Genomic DNA, 22,266 nt, shown 5'->3' on the forward strand with positions numbered 1-22,266 from the left:
CCCAATGGGGGAAGGAGCTGCAGCTCCAGAGTGTGTGTGGGTCATGGAAATGGGGATTGCCCATATCCCACAGCAGCTGATCATTCGGGATGCAAAGAAGTGGAACTAGTGGTGTTTAACGTTGGACAGGGCTGGGAGCAGCCTGGGACAGGGGGAGGTGTCCCTGCCCATGGCAGGAGTGGCACTGGATGGGCTTTAAGGTCCCCTCCAACCCAAAGCAGCCTGGAATTCTCTGCTCACTTCTCCCCTTGGAAGTCAGCATTTCAGCTCAGCTTCCCTGGGAGGTGCAGAGCTTGGATTTTGACAGGCTGAGGAGTAACAATATCTACATAAAACCTTATTCTTTTTGACATTTCCCTTGTGCCTCATAAATCGTGGAATGGTTTGGGTTGGAAGGGCCTGTAAGGATCATCCAGTGCCACCCTGCCATGGCAGGGACAGCTCCCACTGTCCCAGGCTGCTCCAGCCCCAGTGTCCAGCCTGCCCTTGGGCACTGCCAGGGATGGAATGGATAGATTGCTTTTTTCCTGCACCTTGATTCAGGTTTTTAGCACTGTGTGAATAAGGAGCATTTGGGTTTGGGGGAGTTGATGTGGAAATGAAGAGGGGGAGCTGATGGCATGTGCTGAATTTGAGAGGGTGGGAAGGAGGGCCATTTAAAGTTGAATTTAAAGTTGCCCCATTTGTTGGATCAGATCCTCCCAAACTGGGGTTCCCCTGTCAGCATTTGGATGGGGAGCAGTGCTGGAACTGAGGATGGGTTAATTAGTGCCTGAGTAATTAGTGTGGTGGCCTCCCATGCCGGGAAGGCGTGTAACGGGCTGGGCTGGGAATGTCTTGCAGAGGAAAAGGAGGCAGAGGAGAACAAGGAGAACGTGGATGGCAGCAAGGACAAGGAGGCCGAGGCTGGGAAGAAGAAAGTGGAGCACGAGATCTCGGAAGGAAACGTGGCCACAGCTGCAGCTGCTGCCTTGGCCTCTGCTGCCACCAAAGCCAAGGTTGGTGCTGTCCCAACCCCTGGGCTTGGCTTCAGGGACAGCAGAGCTGTGCCCGGACCACTCCTGGGTCACAGAGCTGTGGGGTCACCCTCAGATCCCTGGCACCCACAGGAGCACAGTGCTGCCTTCATTGCTCCTGCCTGAGCCCCCGAGGGAGAGAACAAGGAGTGTTAATTATCAGCTCCCTGGGTGATTGTGAACTGCAGGAACATCCCTAAGGAGCAGGCCCAAAATGTGACTTCTTGGCAAGGCTTTGTCTGCCGGGGCTCTGGAGGTGGTGCTGAGGGGCACAAACCCTTCCAGGGCCTCTTGTTCAGCCCAGGGCTCCACACAACCCCTGGGCTCTGTGGAGCACACACAGAGGGATGTTCAGTCCTGCAGCTTGCACAGACACCTTCATCATTCTGTGCTTTGTTCAGAGTTCTGCTAAAAGCACATTGCTTCTCCCCTAAACTCCTGTTTGTGTGTGGTCTCTAATGAGCTGTGTTGAATCAGCTTTTCTTTACCCTGTAATTACTAATTGCACGTTGTCTTGCCTTTCCTTCTTGCAGGAACCACACTGCTTTCATTGCTTTTAGAGTATCTTTTTCAAATCTGTTTTCTCTTTACAAATTTCCTTGGATTCAAGTGTTAATTTAGTATTTTAAATTGCTCTTGGATTCAGTGCCACACTTCAGGTCCACCTGCTTTACAGAAACCAAGAGCAAAGCACGGGTGGTGTTTATTCCTGATGGATTTCCACGGATAGAATGAGGTGTTGTGTGTTTTATGAACTTTTCCACTCTGATCTTTGACTCTAACTTTAGACCTTTTCCCAGCTGTATCCCCCAGAGTGGGGGTGGTGGGTGCTGTCCTGTGCCCCTCCTTTTGAACCAGGAGCTGGGGGATATTTTAGTTGTTACCTTCCAAACCAGGCTGTAAAACCCCACATGGCACACAGCTCCTGTCCAGTAAATTCCCAGCTGCAGGCCGAGCTGAGGGTCAGTGTCTTGGTGAAGTGCAGTGTCCAGAGTGGCTCCCTTGTGCATCACTGTGAGCCTGAGGGTGACTCCCTTCTCCAGACTCACAGATAACCTCAGCCAAGCTGGGAAAACCTGCATCTCTATGAGCAGACAGGAGATTTAATCTGCTTTATGGAAGGCCACTTGCTCCAAGTGAGGATGAGCTGCTGCTCCCCTTCCTCTGGAGATAACGAGTTGGGGCGAGCAGGGACCTGGCTGATGGCACTTTTCATTATGGCAGTAATAATGTTCTGGAAGAGCTTCAGCTTTCCATTACAGGGAATAATGTATTGTAATTAGGAGCTTGACACTTCAGAGTAGAATTCAGGTTCAACAGGGATTTCTCTTCCCACTCACTTAAAAAGCCAGACAATATTAGAGCTTTGGGTGGTCTGTGTCTTGTCTGAGGGAGTAATTAAACTCTTCATCATAAACTCTAGGCCTGGTCATGTGAAAAGCTGTTTTTCTTAGGATTTTATATCAGAGGAATATTGCAGTTCTGTTCTGAGTGGAGATGGGAGTTAAAGACAAGTGGTTGAAATGGGGGTTTTGTTTGAGTGGGGTTTTTTTTTCCCTTGGGTTTTTTTGGTGGGGTTTTTTTTGGTTGGTTGGTTTTTGGTTTGGTTCTTTTGGGATCAGTGGCTTCCATAAGTTTGAGAAATGATGCACGAGGGCTCCAGGAGAGCTGCAGAGGGACTGGGGACAAGGGCTGGAGGGACAGGACACAGGGAATGGCTCCCAGTGCCAGAGGGCAGGGCTGGGTGGGAGATTGGGAAGGGATTCCTGGCTGGGAGGGTGGGCAGGGGCTGGGCTGGGATTCCCAGAGCAGCTGTGGCTGCCCCTGGATCCCTGGAAGTGTTCCAGGCCAGGCTGGACAGGGCTTGGAGCACCTGGGACAGTGGGAGGTGTCCCTGCCATGGCAGGGGTGGGACTTTAAGGTCCCTTCCAAACCATTCATGCAGTCCATGATTCTTTTTTATAGAACATTTAGGCTGGAGAAGCCCTTTAGGATCACTTGCTCATTTATGACTCAAGGCTGGTGCAGTGATGGGTTTATCAGGCATTTCAAATTACCTCTGAATTTGTGTTCCTGATTCTCCTCAGCTGCAGCTCCAGGGATTTGTCCTTTGCCCACAGAAAGCCCTGGCTAATGCCAGGCTGAGGAACAGCCTCTTCGAGTCTCTCTAGGAAAAACTTCAGGGATAATTTCCTTTCCTTTCCTTTCCATTTTGAGACCTGTCCTTTACCTAATCATGTCCTTTGATTAGATCCATCCCATTTCATGATTAAAATTGCATATGTGAATCAGAGTGAGATGTTCGGTAGAAGAATCTGTATAACCAGATGATTCCCTCACTCTGAATTTCCAGAGAAATGAGTTTATTTTACTAAACAGTGTTATTTGACATGAAGTTTCCTGCTCTGACAGCTTTGTTTCATTATTTTGTGTGCAGCACTTTGGTCAGTTTTGGAACTGCTGCCTGAATTTCACAGGGATGTGGTGTTGGATGAGCTTGGGGTCACTCTGGCTCTCTCAGACCTGATTTGAAATTCACTTTAGAACTCAGGAATGCATTTACCCGCATTTACTGAGCCCTCCTCCACTGCTGGTGGGTCAGGGGGGCAAATAGCACGGTATCCCATGGGTTTGAGAAATTCTGATTATATTCAGGGTCCCAGGGAGGTTTTTAATGCTGCTTCCTCCAGCTCCGGGTTTGTCCCAGCTCTGAGCCAGTTTGGGGCCCAGCTCCCTCAGCAGGGGTCTGTTTGCAGCTGGAGCTGGATGAGCTCCAGCTTTTCCTTCTTCCCTTCTTCCCCTCAGCCCTTCCAGGCTGTCAGAAGCCCTTTCCCTTGTGTCAGGAGGGCTGGGGACACTTCTGTGCCTGTGAGCACAGAGCCCCCAGCAGGGCATGGGCCCTCTCAGGGTGTTCTCGTTCTGAGCAGCAGCAGGTTCTGTACAAAAACAGGGAGAGGCATCGTGGCCACACTTGTCACACTGTGAGGGTGTGAAACACTTCATGGCTGTCTCGTGTATCAGATATATATACACAGATCTCTGGTGTTATTTATGTGTGCATATAAATGGAATGAAGTTAATCCTTAGGAAGAATCCATTTGCCTTCTACTTGAGAAGAATCTATTTTAATGGTGAAGACGTGGCAGTGCCATCTCCCCGCTTTGGGGTCATTCTGGGTCCCAGCCTCCTGTGTGTGTGTCCTGGGAGCTTTTTGGGTGACCCTCAGCTGACTCCACTGAGCAGACCCTTCTCCTTCATTTGCATTCCCACTGGAAGTGCTCCGTGTGCCAGTGCTGGGAAGGCAGAGCTGCACTGCTCTGATCATCTTCCACACCTCTTGTATGAAATCTTCACACCTATTTATTTCATTAAAGCCTTCATAATCTTCCAAGGACCCCTGGTTCCCAGTTTAAGATTTAGAATCTAATTCCCTGTTTTCTGTCCAGAAGTGGAGCACGATGGCTGGGATGGATGGTGCCCTCCCCCAAGCCCCTTGCTGTGCCCAGTGTCACAGAACAGTCCCTGTGTTTCATCCCCAGCACCTGGCAGCTGTGGAGGAGAGGAAGATCAAGTCCCTGGTGGCCCTCCTGGTGGAGACTCAGATGAAGAAGTTGGAGATAAAACTTCGCCACTTTGAGGAGCTGGAGACCATCATGGACCGGGAGAAGGAGGCAGTAAGTGGGAGTTTGGGATTCAGTCTGCAAGGATCTGTGTGCAGCATCTGGAAAACCAGCAGCTCCTCTCCTCTCCTCTCCTCTCCTCTCCTCTCCTCTCCTCTCCTCTCCTCTCCTCTCCTCTCCTCTCCTCTCCTCTCCTCTCCTCTCCTCTCCTCTCCTCTCCTCTCCTCTCCTCTCCTCTCCTCTCCTCTCCTCTCCTCTCCTCTCCTCTCCTCTCCTCTCCTCTCCTCTCCTCTCCTCTCCTCTCCTCTCCTCTCCTCTCCTCTCCTCTCCTCTCCTCTCCTCTCCTCTCCTCTCCTCTCCTCTCCTCTCCTCTCCTCTCCTCTCCTCTCCTCTCCTCTCCTCTCCTCTCCTCTCCTCTCCTCTCCTCTCCTCTCCTCTCCTCTCCTCTCCTCTGTGTCCTCCTTCAGCTGGAATCCACAATTCCCTCCCACTGTAGCATTTGAGCCCTCTCCTCCTCCATGCAGGGTTTATTCCATCAGCAGCACGCTGGGGTGTCCTGGATTTGCCTCCTCCTCCTTACTCCAAGCAGGAAGGTGGAATTGAGCCTTTCTGTGGCCTTTTCACATGGGTTGTACCTGGCCCAGGAACTGCTTCTCCCTGGAAAGAGTGCAGGGGGTGGAACCCTCCCTTCCCTGGGGGAGAGAACAGCCCTGTCTCCTTTCCCCTGGCCCTGGTGAGGAGTGGGCTCCAAGGAGACACTTCAGGTTTCTGGGGGCACTCTGAGCAGCTCCTGGGGAGGCCCTGGAGATGAAGGGGATGCTCAGGAGTGACAGCCTCACTCGGTGGTGATGATGGTGGCTTTGCCTGAGCTGGGGAGGCAGCAGCAGCTTCAGGAGAGGGGAAGGGAGGAGTGAGGTCAGGACATGGAGAGGAGCTGTCTGGGCCTGGATTACTCAGGAATTACAAGGAGCTGTGTCACATGTAGTGCCTGAGGCTTTGGAGAAGTGCTTCCTCTCCAGCTGCTTGAAAGATGACTCAAAATCTCATCTTTATCAGAATGGCCAGTTTTTGATTTCTTTTTTTGTGTTGTGTATTTGCCTCGTTGTTGTTGTGAGTAGACAGTTACTATGGATGGGTTGAAGATTCAAGATGGGTTATGTTGATTCCAGGGATTTCCAATTTGCCCTTCTCTGTGAATTTCCTGGAATTACACCCCCATTTGGCATTAATGGAAACCCATCTCAGGCTGGAAAGGGCATCAGGCCCAACTCCTGCTCCTCACATCACCTCAAACTAAACAGTGTGACCAAGAGCACCATGCAGGCATTCCCTGAGCTCTGCCAGGCCTGATGCCACATCCCTGGGCCACCTCTCCGTGGAGAACCTCTGTTCCAATCCAGAGTTGCCCCTGATCACACTGATGGAGTTTGACAAGATGTGGACTCCTCTTGGAGCAGGATGTCAGCAGGAATTTCTGGATTGCTCCACATCCTCCACCGTTCAGTCTGTGTTTGACTGGCAGCTCAGGAAATGGACCCAACTCTTTTGGAAAGGTTCCCTGCAGATTCTTTCTTTGGGGGATATATTCTATTAGTGACAGGGAGGTTTTTTTCCTCCCTTTTGAGGCACATGACATTTCCCTTTTTAAAAATGTGCATACAGATTTTCCCCTTGGCTTCCTGGTGGTTAAATTCGGTCTTTTCACCTGTCATTGTGGATATTTAGTGAAATAATTAAAGCAGAAAAAGCTCCTTGCTGCCACTGCACACTGTGCCTGTCGTTCCTGCTGCCCTGGCATTCCCATGCAGGGAAGGAGCAGGGACTGTGAGTGTTGACAGGAATCAGTGCTGCAGACTGGAGGGTGTTACATTTCAGGCAAAACACATTTATTTGTGTTTGAGCTGAGCAGTGCCAGCAGTGCCAGTGCTGTGTGGGAAACCAGGGGCCTGGTGGAGCTTTGCTGACCCAGAATTTCTAATGGCACCCGAAGCTTTGCTGGTGCTGTTCAGGGAGGAATCCCTGAATCCCTGAGGCTGGAAAAGCCCTCCCAGCCCAGGGAGTGCACCCTGTGCCCAATCCCCACCCTGTCCCCAGCCCAGAGCCCTCAGTGCCACCTCCAGGTGTTCCTGGGACACCTCCAGGGATGGGCACTGCAAACCTCCCTGGGCAGCCCCTGCCAAGGCCTGAGCTCCCTTTCCATGGGGAAATTCCTCCTGAAAGGAAGTTCTGTGCTGGAGATGAAGCTGTAGCGGGGTGATGTGTAATGAATGAACATTAAATGCTTGTATTGCCCCTCCTGGTGCAGCACTTCTAACACAGTGTCTGAGATGCCCAGGGTTTGGGCTCTGTCCCAGAGCCAAGCTTAACCTTGGCTCAGCTTTAACACCAGCTTGTGTTGTAACTTACATTTTTGTGCTCCTTTCCTCTGTCCAAATGTCTTTCCTTGTCCCAAGCACAGGGATTGTGTAGAAGGGAAGTTTTCCTTGTCCAGTGGGAATTTTCAGGCACTGGCTGCTGTTTGGGCATCCTTGTGAAGACTCTTTTAAACTGTAGCAGGATGGGGTGCCACGAAGAGAGCAAAGCAGGGCCACAGAGGGGTCTCAAAGGAATAAAGAAGTGTTGCCTGAGCCTTTGTTTGGGCTCATTTGCAGGAATTCCTCTCGCAGCTGTCTGCCACCTCGGGAATGTTTCCCCACACGCCCCATTTCCCCGCTGGGGTGGATTTATCGGGCGCTTCCCTCAGCGTATCAGAGTGTCCCAGGAGAAAGGAGCCAGGGCAGCGTGAATGATGCCATTGTGGGCGCTGCAGCAGGCGCTCCACCCGGCCAGGGCATCTTTAATTCATGAGCTCGGCCCATCTGGGGCTGCTGAATGCCGGCTCTGTGAGCTCCCTTCCTGCTCCAGCCCTGCCCCGTCAGCAGCCACGCTGCCAGCACCGGCTACTGAGGGAGCTCGGGGATTTTTGGAGAACTCGTGCTAGGTGAGAGTCTCCTTGGCAACCTGCTTTTCAGCTGAATTGTGGAGTCTACCTGAAAACACTCGTTAAAGATTTGTAAACGAGTCACGCAAGCCCCGGTCCGGGTGTCCAAGAGGAATAACGTGGGAATGTGTCAATATTCCTTAAATAAGTCAGATACCACTTCCTTCACCAGAACACTGATCCATCATACAAATGCCCAGCAGCAGGAAATGCTTTCTGTAGCTTTTCTCTCTTTCCGTGGACTCTCAGACTGGTTTGGGCTGGAAGGATCTTCTGGTTCCACCCAGGGCAGGGCCACCTTCCCTAGACCAGGTTGCTCAGGTCTCACTCTCTACATGACTTCATAATTAATCAAAGTAGCCTATTTGATGTTAATTGCCTTAAATGACATGAGGTTTTTTACATAAAGTTCTCAACAGTGCGAATCTCTGGTGTCTGGCTGCTGGGACATGCAGTTCCTGCACTCAGAGGATGGAGCAGGATCTGCCTGTGATCCCCGAGCTCCTGCAGCTGCACACACGTTCTGCTTCAGGCTTACCCAGAGAATCCCCTGGGACTCCTGTTCTCCCTCATTCCAGCATGCAGGAGATGGAGAGAAAAGCCCCCAGTCTCCTCCTGAGTTCTCAGTGCACAGCTCAGTGAGTAACGAGCTGTGCTGCTGAGGGGTTTTAGGACAGGACAAGGTGAGTTCTGTGTCCCAGCTAGAAAAAGGCTCCGGAGCCTTTCTCAGAAGCTGCTGCAAACATCCACAGGATGCAGTTCAGGCTGGGCTTGGTGGGTTGGGCTGAGGGGCATTTCCCAGCCAGGCTGCTGCTGGGCAGGAGCACGTTTGGAATGGATCCTTCCTAACTCACCTGTGCCCTCTGTCACAGCTGGAGCAGCAGAGGCAGCAGCTGCTGACCGAGAGGCAGAACTTCCACATGGAGCAGCTCAAGTACGCCGAGCTCAGGGCTCGCCAGCAAATGGAGCAGCAGCACAGCCAGAACCCCCAGCAGCCCCACCAGCACCCCAGCGGGCCGGGCATCAACCCCCTGGGGGCACCAGCACACCCCGGGCTGCTGCCCCACCAGCAGCCCCCGCCCTACCCCATGCTGCACCACCAGATGCCACCTCCTCACCCACCTCAGCCAGGTAAGAGCCTGCAGAGGGAACTCCTGCCCCAATCCCTGGGGAGTGAGCCCCAGGGAGAGGAGCTGCCAGGGAGCCCTGCCAAGGGGCAGGGGGGGCTGGGTTACTGGTTTGTAATGGTGCCGTTGTCTGACAGAGCTTTGCTTGTTCCGCAGCTTCGTTACGGAGCCTTCAGCCCCATCCCACGTGTGTGGATGGAGTGTGGGAAGAGGTGTCTTATGGAGGGTGGAACCCCAAAGTCAGGAATGAGGGAGAGCCAGGCTCCCCCCAGCAGTGCCAGGGTGGGAGGCAGTGGGCACAAACAGGAGAAATCCCTTCCAACCACTTTTCCAAGGAAAACACTTTTTTCCCTGGGAGGCCCATCAGCCCCAGAGCAGGTTGTCTGGCAGGGCTGAGAGTCCCCTGCCTGAGACAATCAAGCTCTAAAGTGAAATATGAAGCTGCCCCAAGCACTTGCAGATGTTTTTAGGTTATTTGTATTTCCTTAGACTTGTTTTATGCTTGGTGGTCTGAGCAGATGCTCCTTTGAAAACAATCACTCCTCAAATCCTCCAGTTCATGGCACACCAAACCACGTACAGAAATTAAGGGAAGGGACTGGGATCAGCAGGTCTCCTTTGGCAGGAGACCTGACTGTGAGAGGTTCCTGTGTCCTGTCTGGATGTGTTTGATGCCAGGGGAGGGTCACAGGACTGTGTTGGTCAGAGGGGTCACTGGAAGTCTCCAGTCCAGCCTCTCCTGCTGGCAGGGGACTTGTCCTGCTAAGGGTTGGGTATCTCCAAGGGTGGGAGTCCAGAGGGTGGGGTGATCAAGGGGTGATGTGAATTGGCAGCTTTTACTTGCCAAAGCTTGTTGAAACAGTAATTTAAACTCAAATAACAGTGGCACATGGGAACCTGGTTGTGGGACTGGAAACAGCCAAGGAGGAGCTTGACCAAAACCAGCTCCAGAAGCAGACCTGGTCAGTCATTAGCCAAAAATACTTGGGAAGATTTTTCATAGCAGCTGCTGAAGAAGCTGGAAAGTTTGAGTGTCATAATCTAAATAGAATATGGCAACAAGAAGCTGCAGGAACTTGAGTTTTCCTCTTGTGACAAAAAGTGTTTGGTTTGGGAGGGAGCAGAGGAAAACAGCAGGATTTTCAGGTGACCAGGAAAATGGGAAGTATCTAATCCAACTGGACCTGCAGAGTAATCCAAGTGGGTTCCCTCAGCAGGTGCAGAGTAGTGGTGACTTCAGGGAGGGAAGAGCTGTCTGGGGAGGCTCAGGCTCACTCTGCTTTTAAGGCTCAGGGAGTTCCTGGGTTTACTATGGACAAAACTCCCCAGGACTGTTTGGGAGCTGGTTTGGTTTGTGCTGGAATTGGACTGGGAGTGTGATAAATCATAGTCTAGTTTTAGACTCAGATTTAACATCCTGGCTCAGTGGGTCTGCTGTGGGCTGTGACAGCTCAGGGCTGCTCACGTGGCCGTGAAGGAATAACCTGGAAAGGGAAAGGAGGGAATCCTGGCACATCCATACACAGCTCTCCCATGCACACTGCTGTGGAGACTGGCAGTGGGACAGGGTTAAGGCATTGCTGTGTTTGTTCACTGGGGACTGATAACTCCTGACTGCTGCTGTGTTCCCATCCTTGGCTCTCCAGCCCCTCGCAGCCATCCAGGCTCTGCATTCCCCTCCCGGAGCAGGGACAGGGAATGTGTGTGTTAATTAGTCAGAACGTCTCTCTCTCAGGTTTCATTAAAGCTGGTCGATAGATTGACTTTTCCAGCAGCACCTCCCCTGTGTGAGGGCAGCAGAGCCCTGCTGAGGCTCAGCACTCCCAGCTCCCACAGCAGCAGCCGGAGCTCTCATCCCCACAGCCCCAGGACCAGGATCTGCCCTCCCCTCCTCTGACACTGCTCTGCTTTGATGCTTTTGTAAAGGGAGGAATTTGAGGCCCTCTGTGTCTGCAGCCACAGCCCAGGTGATGTTGCCTGGAAAGCAGAGGAGGCTCATTTCCTTGAGCCCTTCAGAGGAGGTTTGTTAGGAATGCCTGGGAAGCCCACGGGTGCCAGAGCTCTCTGGCTGCACAGTAGAGTTATTCTAATGTGAGAGCATTGCAAAGAAGCTTGGAGAGAGAATGGCAAACTAGTGACCCCACACCTGTGAGTTCCCTCAGTGGACCTTCCCCCGAGTCTCCTGCAGCCTTGGTGGAGATCCCAAAATTTGGTGAATGTGAGGAGATCATGGAGTCCTGGAATGGTTTTTGGGCTGGACCTTGAAAATCACCCAGTGCCACCCCCTGCCATGGCAGGGACACCTTCCCCATCCCAGGGTGCTCCCAGCCCCATCCAGCCTGGCCTTGGGCACTGCCAGGGGTGCAGGGGAGGAGGAACCCCCAAACCCCTACGAGCGATCCCGAAGCACCGCGGAGCAGCTGGGCTGGGAACACCTGCCCAGCTCCTGCCCAGCTCCTGCCCAGCTCCTGCCCAGCTCCTGCCCAGCTCCTGCCCAGCTCCTGCCCAGCTCCTTCACAGCTCCTGCCCAGCTCCTGCCCAGCTCCTGCCCAGCTCCTGCCCAGCTCCTGCCCAGCTCCTGCCCAGCTCCTGCACAGCTCCTGCACAGCTCCTGCCCAGCTCCTTCACAGCTCCTGCCCAGCTCCTGCCCAGCTCCTGCCCAGCTCCTGCCCAGCTCCTGCCCAGCTCCTGCCCAGCTCCTGCACAGCTCCTGCCCAGCTCCTGCCCAGCTCCTGCCCAGCTCCTTCACAGCTCCTGCCCAGCTCCTGCCCAGCTCCTGCCCAGCTCCTGCCCAGCTCCTGCACAGTTCCTGCACAGCTCCTGCACAGTTCCTGCCCAGCTCCTGCCCAGCTCCTGCCCAGCTCCTGCCCAGCTCCTGCCCAGCTCCTGCCCAGCTCCTGCCCCGCTCCTGCCCAGCTCCTGCCCAGCTCCTGCCCAGCTCCTGCCCAGCTCCTGCCCAGCTCCTGCACAGCTCCTGCACAGCTCCTGCCCAGCTCCTGCCCCGCTCCTGCCCCGCTCCTGCCCAGCTCCTGCCCAGCTCCTGCCCAGCTCCTGCCCAGCTCCTGCCCCGCTCCTGCCCAGCTCCTGCCCAGCTCCTGCCCAGCTCCTGCCCAGCTCCTGCCCCGCTCCTGCCCAGCTCCTGCCCAGCTCCTGCCCAGCTCCTGCCCAGCTCCTGCCCAGCTCCTGCACAGCTCCTGCCCAGCTCCTATACAGCTCCTGCACAGCTCCTGCACAGCTCCTATACAGCTCCTGCCCAGCTCCTGCCCAGCTCCTGCCCAGCTCCTGCACAGCTCCTGCCCAGCTCCTATACAGCTCCTGCACAGCTCCTGCCCAGCTCCTGCCCAGCTCCTTCACAGCTCCTGCACAGCTCCTGCCCAGCTCCTGCCCAGCTCCTGCACAGCTCCTGCACAGCTCCTGCACAGCCGGGCAGGTTTCACCCCAGACCCGCCCTGGGTGCTCCCCGGGGGTTCAGACAGGTCCTGAGCTCAGCAGGAGTGGAAGTGCCCCGTGGGCTCGGCAGACCGTGAACGGAACACGGCGGCGGCCTCGGGGTGACTGACGAGAGCTGAAGGGATGGTGGGAGGCAAAGGGAGGAAAGGATCTGAGATGGCATCTGGAGAGGGAAGAGGGGAGGATAAACTCCTGTTCAGAGCTTCTCTGGGCACGGGGGCAGCAGCAGTAAAGTCAAGCTCTTAACTAGAAGTTTAAAGTGAGGCTTTTCCCTGCAATATGGTTTTAGCTCAGATGTCAGTCTGGACGTGGTGGTGGAGAACATCTCCAGTGGAGGGTTGTGCTGGAGCCATCTGGAGAACATCTCCAGCCAAGGTCACCCCCTTCTCCTAGGCATGGCCACATCTGGTTCTGCTGGACCATAGAATCCATTTTCCTGAGCTTACTTTGTTCTCACCTTTGCCCTGGAATGGAAATTTAAATAGGGAAACAAAGTTGAATTCCAATTTCACTGAGAAAAGCTGCACCTTGTCGTTGTGATAGGAAATAAAATTCCCAGTTTCTTCCCATGGTACCACTTTTGGCACTTCATTGATTTCCCTTTAAGCTCTGGGCTGGTGATCAGTGGGATGAGAACTCCTGGTTCTGATGATAACCATGGTGTGGAATACAAGAAACTTCTGGAAATTCTTGGAGGGAGAGAGCTGGGAATTAGGAGCTGTCCTTATTAACTCTTCCTTCAGGTGGGATTTTCACCGGGTAAATAATTTCTGACCTAGGGCAGAAGTGGAATGAGGGCAGGATACATTTCCCACCACAGCTGGATGAGCAACTTCAATAACCTTTTCCCAGATACTTTTTTACCTCATTTGCTGTCAGTGGTTGAAATACTCAAAAAAAAAAGACTCTGTCAGGAATTTTAGGCTTGGGATTTTTCAGCTGCTGAGCATTTCATTATTTGTGGGTTTAAATTAAGTAGCTGGATGCTGTTTGCTTCCTTATTGGACTGTGATGATTCCAGGGCGCTTTTTGGGTAGAAAAGGATTTTGAGTTCACTTCCTGTAGGTAAATATTCCCTAGCAGCTGTCAGTGCTTGCTCTTTCTCCATCAGATGTGCAGAGCTTGGTGGGGAGGATGGAAGGAAAGCCAGGTCAGGCTGGTGGATTGGGCTGGAGCTGATCCGTGGAGTTGTCACCAGGGTTCATTTGGGACCGGAGCTGGGAGGGTGACAGCAGCACTGACACCTCCCTGGGCTCTCTCGGGTGCACCTTGGCTCTTTGAAAGCCTGCCCCAGGCAGGAGGTGTTTGGGGCTGGAATAGTGACCCAAAGGAGTAAATACTGGATACACTCTGAAATTCCTGGAGTCCAGCAGGGAATCAGTGACCGCAGGAGCGCGGCTCCTCCGGGCTGTGCTGCCCTCCCTCCCCTCCGGAGGGCTGAGCTGCTCCTGTTCGGAGCAGGATCCTTCCCTCCGGGAGGGGAACAGCAGCAGCTTCCCCCTGAGCTGCTCTGGTGTATCCTGTGTGTATCCTGTGTGTATCCTGTGTGTATCCCGTGTGTATCCTACGTGCTTCCCGGGAGGCGCGGAATGGTGCCACGGAGCGCGCCGGGCACGGCTCCGGAGGGGCACAATGCTGGGTGCCAGTCAAGTGGAAATTCTGCCTCCTTCCTGAGACAGAGGCTAAATGAGTTACTGTGGTTAATTATTCACAGTGCTTGGCTGGGGGGCAGCGTGAGGGAGGGAGGGAGGAGGGGAGGATGGATTTGCTGTTGGAATATCCCTGCCCACGGCAGGCGTGGAGTGAGATGAGCTCTAGGGTCCCTTCCAACCCAAACCATTCCAGGACTCCCAGAGCCTGTGAAACCTGTTCCCAGTGGGAAGGAGCACACCTTGGAGTGCCAGCAGGCATTCCCTGGAGCTGCTCTCTGCCTGCAGCAGCAGGAGAGCAGGGTGGCAGCCAGGCTCATCCCCACGAATCCTGCCTTCCAAGGGCTCCTCCTGCACGGGGCACTGGCTCTGTGTGTCCACAGGTTTGAATCCTGCCCTCCAAGGGCCCCTCCTGCACGGGGCACTGGCTCTGTGTGTCCACAGGTTTGAATCCTGCCCTCCAAGGGCTCCTCCTGCACGGGGCACTGGCTCTGTGTGTCCACAGGTTTGAATCCTGCCCTCCAAGGGCTCCTCCTGCACGGGGCACTGGCTCTGTGTGTCCACAGGTTTGAATCCTGCCCTCCAAGGGCTCCTCCTGCACGGGGCACTGGCTCTGTGTGTCCACAGGTTTGAATCCTGCCCTCCAAGGGCTCCTCCTGCACGGGGCACTGGCTCTGTGTGTCCACAGGTTTGAATCATGCCCTCCAAGGGCCCCTCCTGCACGGGGCACTGGCTCTGTGTGTCCACAGGTTTTCTGGGCAGGCAGAGGTGCCCGAGGATTTGGATCAGCTCCAAGCCTCGTGCATCAAAACAAAACCCCTCTGGCTGCTTATCAGCCCAGTGCTCCTCAAGTGCTGATTTAATAGAGGGAGAGGCTTTTTAATGGAGATAAATACCTTGGGGAGCCTCTAAAGGCATTCCTCCCCTGGCATGTGAGCGGCATTGGCAGCAGGGGAAGGTGAGCCTGCCCAGCCCCTCTGTGGAGGGGGTTTCAGTCGGTTAAATCTCGATGTGTTGAACCTTTGGGCTGGATCTCTTCCCGCAGCTGCTGCTCCTAAGCTCTCCCCCCTATCTAGGTCACACTTCCACATTTTCTGCTTGAGCCTCTGTCTTGGAGCGCTTTCTCTTGGAAAAAAACATCTCTGTAGAAGCAGGGCTTGGGTTTTGCCGTGGTGGCAGCGGTGACTTCCCGTGGTTAATCCCACTCCAGAGGGGGTCAGTGCTTGGGTGCTCCCAGCCTGGCTGTTTTGGAGCTGGGAGGGGATGGGCTTGTTCCTCTGCCAGCTCCCTGAGGTAATTTTGAGATAAAAATGTTGCATCCCATGTCAGGAAGGGAAAAGTGGGCAGCCACAGCCCCACACAGAGGAGATTCCCAGCCTAGCACAACTTGGATTTAAACCTCCAGGGTGTAACAGGGAAAGGAGCTGGGGCCACTCCCTGGTCCAGGAAGGAGGGAGCTTCCCAGTGAGCTTTGCTGGGAGATTTGGAGTTGATTTGGGTTGGAAGAGACCTTAAGGATCCTCCAGTGCCAGCCCTGCCATGGCAGGGACCCCTCCCACTGTCCACTGTCCGAGCCAGCCTGGCCTTGGGCACTCCCAGGGATGGGGCACACTTTGCATTTATGAAGAAAAGACATTTGTAAAGTAGATGTAGTTTCTGTTCAGTGGTGATTTTAGCTCAACTGGGGTTGATTTGCATGTAAACCATCCTTGACTCTTCCTGTCCCTGTGGGTTTGACAGCCTTTCCCTGAAGGAATCCTTGCCCAGTGCTGGAGTTTCTCGTGAAGCCACTCAGTGTGTAGTAAAGTCTGATTCAGCTTCAGGTGCTTCAGAAGAGGGATTTTAATATTAATCACTTGGTTAGTGAGAGAGAATCTCGTAGGCCTGTGGTGTTCAGGGATGGCCAAATTACTGAGGCTCCTGTCAAGTGGCAGCTCCCAGGCTGGGAATTTCTCAATTCCCACCTTTCCTGGGCCTCTCCAACACAGCTGTATTGTTCCAGTTTTTATATTTTTATTCCCTGATCAGCCGTAATTTTGCAGCGAATCACACCCCTCGTAGCTGTGAATATCTGCTCTTTCTGCACAGAGCCTCTGAGTCTTTGGGAGGTTGGAACTGGATGATGTTTCCCATTCCTCTGGCAGTGGGAGCCATTCCCTGTGTCCTGTCCCCCCAGCCCTTGTCCCCAGTCCCTCTCCAGCTCTCCTGGAGCCCCTTTGGTTCTCAGGTCCTTCCCCCTTGCCTGGGGTTAAGGGGAAAGGAGCCATCTCCATCCCTGTCTCATTAAAATACTGTCCCTCCATGGAAGTGTCTTGAAGGAAATGGAACTGGATTATGCCAAGCCATCCCTCAAATGTGGTTTTAAAGCATCAGCCCCCATCTGGAGGTGTCCAAGGCCGGGTGGTGTAGCTGGAACAGGGAGGTGTCCCACGGAGCTGGTTTGTGAGGAGGAGCCCTGGAATCCTCCCTCCCAGCAAAACAGGGAATCACAGCAGGAGTTCCTGTGCAGGCCAGTTTTAACTGGATGATGTCAGTCCTCCCACGAAATTCATCCCTGAGGCTTCCTGGCTGCTCCTTTCCTCACGGGCTCTTCCTCTGATGCACTGTGATTCCCTTTGCTTCCCAGCGCTCGCATTCCCTGGGGTGCCCTTCCTGCTGTGGTTCCAGTGCCAGCATTGGGTCTGACTGTGTTGTCTCCCACTTTTCCCTTGTGAAGAGATTCCAGGTGCCCCCAGCCCTTCCTGGAGGCGTGCTGGGGGTGCCAGGGCGTTTCCTGGGAGCGTGGAGCGCGCACGGAGCTGCCCATGACGCGAGGCTGTGCCACTGCTGGGCATCCACCCCTCTGCCCTTCCCTGCCAGCCCCTCCAGGCCTCACCCGTGTCTCTCCCTGCAGGTCAGATGCCAGGGCCTGGCTCCATCCTCCCTGGGCAGCCCCTGCCAGGCCGGATGATGCCCAGCAGCCTCCACGGGAGCGGGGCCGCGCCGCCCGGCATGGCCCCCATGGCCGGGAACCTCCTGGGGCCCCGCGGGCCGCTGGCAGCCCCCAACGGCATGTGTGAGTTGTGTGAGCTCTCTGGGGCTGTCCTGGGGGCTCCTCTGCCTCTGAACTCCCCATTTCCTGTAGAACAGCAGGGTCTGGCAGCCCCCAACGGCATGTGTGAGTTGTGTGAGCTCTCTGGGGCTGTCCTGGGGGCTCCTCTGCCTCTGAACTCCCCATTTCCTGTAGAACAGCAGGGTCTGGCAGCCCCCAACGGCATGTGTGAGTTGTGTGAGTTCTCTGGGGCTGTCCTGGGGGCTCCTCTGCCTCTGAACTCCCTGTTTAGTATAGAACAGCAGGGTCCATCAGCCCCCAACGGCATGTGTGAGTTGTGTCAGCTCTCTGGGGCTGTCCTGGGGGCTCCTCTGCCTCTGAACTCCCTGTTTAATGTAGAACAGCAGGGTCCATCAGCCCCCAATGTGTAAGTTGTGTCAGCTCTCTGGGACTGTCCTGGATGGTCCTGAGGGGGCTCCTCTGCCTCTGGGAACTCCCTATTTCCTGTGGAACAGCAAAGTCCATCAGCTCCCAGTGCAATGTGTGAGTGCTCCTCTCTGGGGCTGTCCTGGGGGACTGCTCTGCCTCTGAACTCCCTATTTAATGTAGAACAGCAAAGTCCATCAGCTCCCAGTGCAATATGTGAGTGCTCCTCTCTGGGAGAGGATATCTGCCCTGGATATTCCTGGGGGGCTGCTCTACCTCTGAACTCTCTATTTCCTGTGGGACAGCAGGGTCTGTGCACGCTGCCACCCCCAGAGTGGTGCCAGGGATGTGCTGGAAGCTTTAAGTGCTCCTCAGCCCTCTGGGCATCCCAACACATTTCATTGTCCTTTATTTTATTTATAACATCCCTTATTTTATTTATAATGATGCAGAGGCTTGGTGGTGATGATCAAAAGCCTCTCCTGGCTTAGTGGAGGGTCAGGAATTGATCAGGATTCCTGAACAGTGGTGGTCAGAGTGGGATCCAGTTCAATAATTCCTTCCTGAAAACTGGCACCCTGGAATTGGAGCGAGGAAGTCTTGATTAGGAAGAAGGGAGGATGAACCATGTAAGGAACATTCCCAGTATAAAATCTGAACCTCTGAAAATGAAGTTGATTTATGGCAGCCAAAAAAGCAGCTGGATCAGGAGCCGTGGTGTGGGAGTTGCTTGAATGAGTGTGAGAGTGTGGCCAAGCCCAGAAGGCAGAAGCTGGCACAGGGAGGAATGACTGAGGAATTCTCCATCGGGAATTCCTCAATAAATTTGCCATTATTAATTGCAGCCTGGCCCAGCTGCTCAGGAATCTTCACCCCCAGAATGCTCAGTGTGGTTCTCACCGGACGAGCAGGAATTCCTCCTGTAGTACCTTTCCCAGAAAATAATTGGGAAAAGCCCTTTTGGTTTTGGCTCCAGCAGCAGGAGCTGCTGCGAGCTCTGACTCACGGGCGTTCCCAGCCCAGCGGGAAAACTCCGCCTGTGCTATTTCTGTTTGGGCCTTGCTCCTGTTCCTCTGCTCCCCCAGCCTGGCTTAGTTTTCCATCCTTTTTCCAGAGCCTTTGCCACTGGGAATGTCCTGTGTCAGGTTGCATTCCTGTTTGCTCTCTTCCCCTCTCTTAACTTCTCTTTTTTCCTCCCCTACTAAACAAGTCAGTCATGTTCCATTAGCATCTCCTCTCTGGGCACGAGGCTGGTCCTTTGTGTCCCTCCTCTCTTCCCCCTGCTCACTGCACCCGTGATTCCTCTGCTCTAACCTACATCCATCCTTCAGAGGGAGGAGCAGCCCCTGTTCATATCAAACCTATTGTTCCATCTGTTTTAAACAGAAAAGAGCTGAAATTTGGGCTCCAGCACAGGGCTGCGAGGTGAGAGGTGCCAATTCCAGCTCTGGAAGTTGCTTGGCATGGATTTGCCAGCTGCTGAGCTGCATCCCCATCTTGTTGTCCATAAAATACAGGAATTCTTTCCTCTTTCACGGAGTCCATGAGGTGCTGGGTGGTGGAAAAGCAAAATAAAGGTGCAGCAGAGCTCAGGAGCCACCGTGGTGCCATTCCTGGGTCCTGGCTGTAGGAACTGCCCTCAGACAGAATCTCCTGTGGCCGGGAGTCACTGGGGGGTGGGTGTTGTGTCCCTTCTCAGTGTCCTGTCCCTCCCTGTCCCCTCCTGTCCCCTCCTGTCCCTCCCTGTCCCCCTGCTGTCCCCCTGCTGTCCCCCTGCTGTCCCTCCCTGTCCCCCTGCTGTCCCCCCTGCTGTCCCCCTGTCCCTCACTGTCCCTTGTGTCCTGCAGATCCCGGCCCGGCGCAGCCGCCTGCGGAAGGAGTGACGCCGCCGCCAGCCGGAGCCCCGCCGGCCTCCGCCGCTCCCTAAGCAGCCAAGGAGGGAGGGAGGAACTTCCACAGCAACGTAGTGGTGACCAAAAGAGAATTCCTCAGTTCCCTTCTGCTCCCTGGGGAGGTGTCCCTCCCCTCCCAGCCGTGTGGGACTCGCTCCCCGCTCCCCGCCGGGCCGGCAGAGCTCGGCATTCCCTCGGGAAGCTGCGGATAGGGATGCCAGGAGTGCCCCCATGTTGCTGCTGGAAGTCCTTTCCCCCTTGGCCTGCTTGCAGAGCTCCACGCTGGTTTCCTCCCTCTTGGTGCTTTCAGCTGGGGTTTCTCCCGGGAAGGGTGAAACAATCCAGGTTTTGGGGCAGGAGCTGAGCTCCAGGACGTGCCCGCTCCAGGGCGATTCAGTGTTGCGGGGTCTGTGGGCAGAGCAAAGCACCCAGAGGAGAGGCCAAACCCGGGCGTGGAGCAGGGCAGGAGAGCAGGGCTGGCAGCTGTGCCCGCAGGGATCCCTGGTGGCTGCAGCCACAGCTCCTCTAACTTATTACAGGAAATTCTGATCCATGGAACCCAGCCGGGAGTGAATCAATCCCAGTAAAACCACTCAACGGTAGGAGTTTTCTTGCTCCACTTTTTACCTTTCCTCTGCCTTTGGAGGTGGTAGTTGGACCTTCCCTGAGTAGTTAGGTGCAGTAGCCAACTGAGGAATAACCCCCCATTTTTAGTCCCTCTTTTTGGAGCATATACTTTGTACTTTTTAAAATAAAGAAAACAAAAAAAAAAAAACAAAAAACAAAAAACAAAAAAAAAAAAAAAAAAAAAAAAAAAAAAAAAAAAACCCACAACAAAACAAAAAAATAAAGTAGGTAGCGAAGAAGTGCTAGAATTTGGGATTGGGTTGGGATGGCTGGGATGGGAATGCCAGAACTACCTCTGGACGGCCGGGGCAGCAGCGAACGGGAGCTGGGACAGCTCCTGTCACCCCCACAGGGCTGGGGAGGGGAGCAGCTGCAGCAGGCAGGTGTGGGAGCACTGCAGAGCTGCTGCTGCACCCCTCCAGGCTGCCAGGACCTGGTGCAAGTCCTGCAAAAAGCCCTTTTCTGCCCTCATCCCGGCCCAGGAGCGTTTGGGGTTTCCCTGCCAGGGGTCTGGACGCTGCTCCTTGGTTTCAGGGCTGGCTTTTGTCCAGGTGGGAGTTGAGGTTGGGCTGGGGAGAGGCTCCCCAAAACTCTGGAACCTCCAGAACCACTTCCACCATTTAAAAATCAAGGATTTGCCAGGTCTTCCAGCACGACTCCCCGGTGCAGCGCAGAGCGGCCGGGGCCTTCCCACTCCCCTTCCCGAGGCTTCCTCCCCTCCAGGGCTGTGGGGTGAGCGGGGGGTTTCTGGTGCAGCCCTTAGTCCAGTTTAGAGTAACCTCAGGTTGTTTTTAGCGTGAGCGATCCCAGGATCCAGGTGCAGACTATTTTTTACTGTCCTAGTGCTGATCCTGCCGAGGACCTGGATCCTGGACTCTGTTTTGTTTCTGTATAAATAATCCCTGTGCCCACTTTTTCACCTGATCTCTGTATAGGGCCGGTTTGATTCCTGCAGCAGCCACCCAATTTTGTGAAATAAAAGCAAAAAAAAGCGGTTTTTGTACAAAGCCTGTGGAGTTTGTGAAGTCTCCTTTGCCTTTGTGTGCAGGAAGAGCTGGGAATCGTCGCTGTTATCCGGGGCTGTTTGGGGGCTGAATGTGAACTCCAGAGCAGCAAACACAAACCCTGAGTATGGGGGAGCCCCGGGGGGAGTGCAGAGCCTTCCCCCCGGGAATGTGCTGCTGCTCACTCAGGGGTTCAGGGCTCAGGGAGGCGGCCGGAGGGGAGCTGCTCTTGGGCTCCATTTCCCACAGGCTCCGGCGCCCCTTCCCGCTTGGATCGCGCTGGAGGGCGGCTCTGTAGGGCAGGAGGGGCTGGCAGGCCTCGGCCCCACTGCCCCCATCCTGCCGCCCTGCCAGGCTCAGCCCTGCCAGGCTCAGCCCTGCCAGGCTCAGCCCTGCTGCCCTGCCAGGCTCAGCCCTGCCAGGCTCAGCCCTGCTGCCCTGCCAGGCTCAGCCCTGCTGCCCTGCCAGGCTCAGCCCTGCCAGGCTCAGCCCTGCCAGGCTCAGCCCTGCCAGGCTCACTCCTGCTGCCCTGCCGGGCTCAGCCCTGCCAGGCTCAGCCCTGCCGCCCTGCCAGGCTCACTCCTGCTGCCCTGCCAGGCTCAGCCCTGCCAGGCTCAGCCCTGCCAGGCTCACTCCTGCTGCCCTGCCGGGCTCAGCCCTGCCAGGCTCAGCCCTGCCGCCCTGCCAGGCTCAGCCCTGCCGGGCTCAGCCCTGCTGCCCTGCCGGGCTCAGCCCTGCCAGGCTCAGCCCTGCCAGGCTCAGCCCTGCCAGGCTCAGCCCTGCTGCTCTGCCAGGCTCAGCCCTGCCAGGCTCAGCCCTGCTGCCTCTCCTGCTCTTCCCTCCGCTCCTGCCGGGCTCTGGGGGCTGCCAGGAGGGTTTGTGGTTTTGGTAAGGCTGGAACCAGAATCCAGGCTGGATTTATATTCCAGCCATTCCCACTGCTTTGCCCGGTGAGAGCCTTTGCCTCAGAAGTGGCACCTCTTGCTGGGCATCCCGTAATGCCCACAGTCCTTAATGGCCTAGGAAGGAAGAGCCCAGGGATGGAGCTGTGTCCTTGGGTCCACTGGGAATGCCTCCTTGGATAGCCTGGGGGTCTCCAGGGCTGGGGTCTCCTGCTGCACATCCTCTTGTGGGCTCCTTGGAGCTGCTCCCACACAGAGCAGGGAGAAAAGGGAAGGAGCCCTTGGATCTTTGCATTGCAGCAAGGCTTGTCCCTTGGCAGGGTGACCCCCTCACCTGCAGCACGGCCAGCAGTGCTCACTTCTCCTCCTCTCATCCTGAAGATCATTTCCTGAGGGATGCACAGAAAGTGGTAAATCATAAATCAGGTTTGGAGGTTTTCTATTTACAGACTTCAACTCTTCATGATCACAGCAGCTGCTGAGGCCAGGCTGGGCAGAGCTGGAGTGAAGGAGAGAAGAATGGATGGGCTCTGGGATCCCAG

At 55.0% G+C, this 22,266-nt stretch overlaps 1 protein-coding gene across 4 annotated transcripts in view; it reads left to right on the forward strand.

Annotated features, from left to right (window-relative positions):
* SMARCC1 (SWI/SNF related, matrix associated, actin dependent regulator of chromatin subfamily c member 1) overlaps positions 1–20,826 on the forward strand; it is a 70,603-nt gene extending 49,777 nt beyond the window's left edge. For 2 of the 4 annotated variants that reach the window (XM_063418089.1, XM_063418073.1), the window contains exons 24-28: positions 844–998; positions 4,556–4,690; positions 8,489–8,747; positions 16,736–16,906; positions 19,147–20,826. In XM_063418089.1, coding sequence (XP_063274159.1) covers positions 844–998; positions 4,556–4,690; positions 8,489–8,747; positions 16,736–16,906; positions 19,147–19,226 — 800 coding nt within the window. In that variant the 3' untranslated portion in view covers positions 19,227–20,826. The remainder of the gene's footprint in view (positions 1–843; positions 999–4,555; positions 4,691–8,488; positions 8,748–16,735; positions 16,907–19,146) is intronic. The other 2 variants (XM_063418083.1, XM_063418097.1) reach the window with 2 other exon arrangements.
* Positions 20,827–22,266: the final 1,440 nt, after the last annotated feature.

Source organism: Prinia subflava, chromosome 1 (assembly GCF_021018805.1).
Source record: "Prinia subflava isolate CZ2003 ecotype Zambia chromosome 1, Cam_Psub_1.2, whole genome shotgun sequence".
Lineage (NCBI taxonomy): Eukaryota > Metazoa > Chordata > Aves > Passeriformes > Cisticolidae > Prinia > Prinia subflava.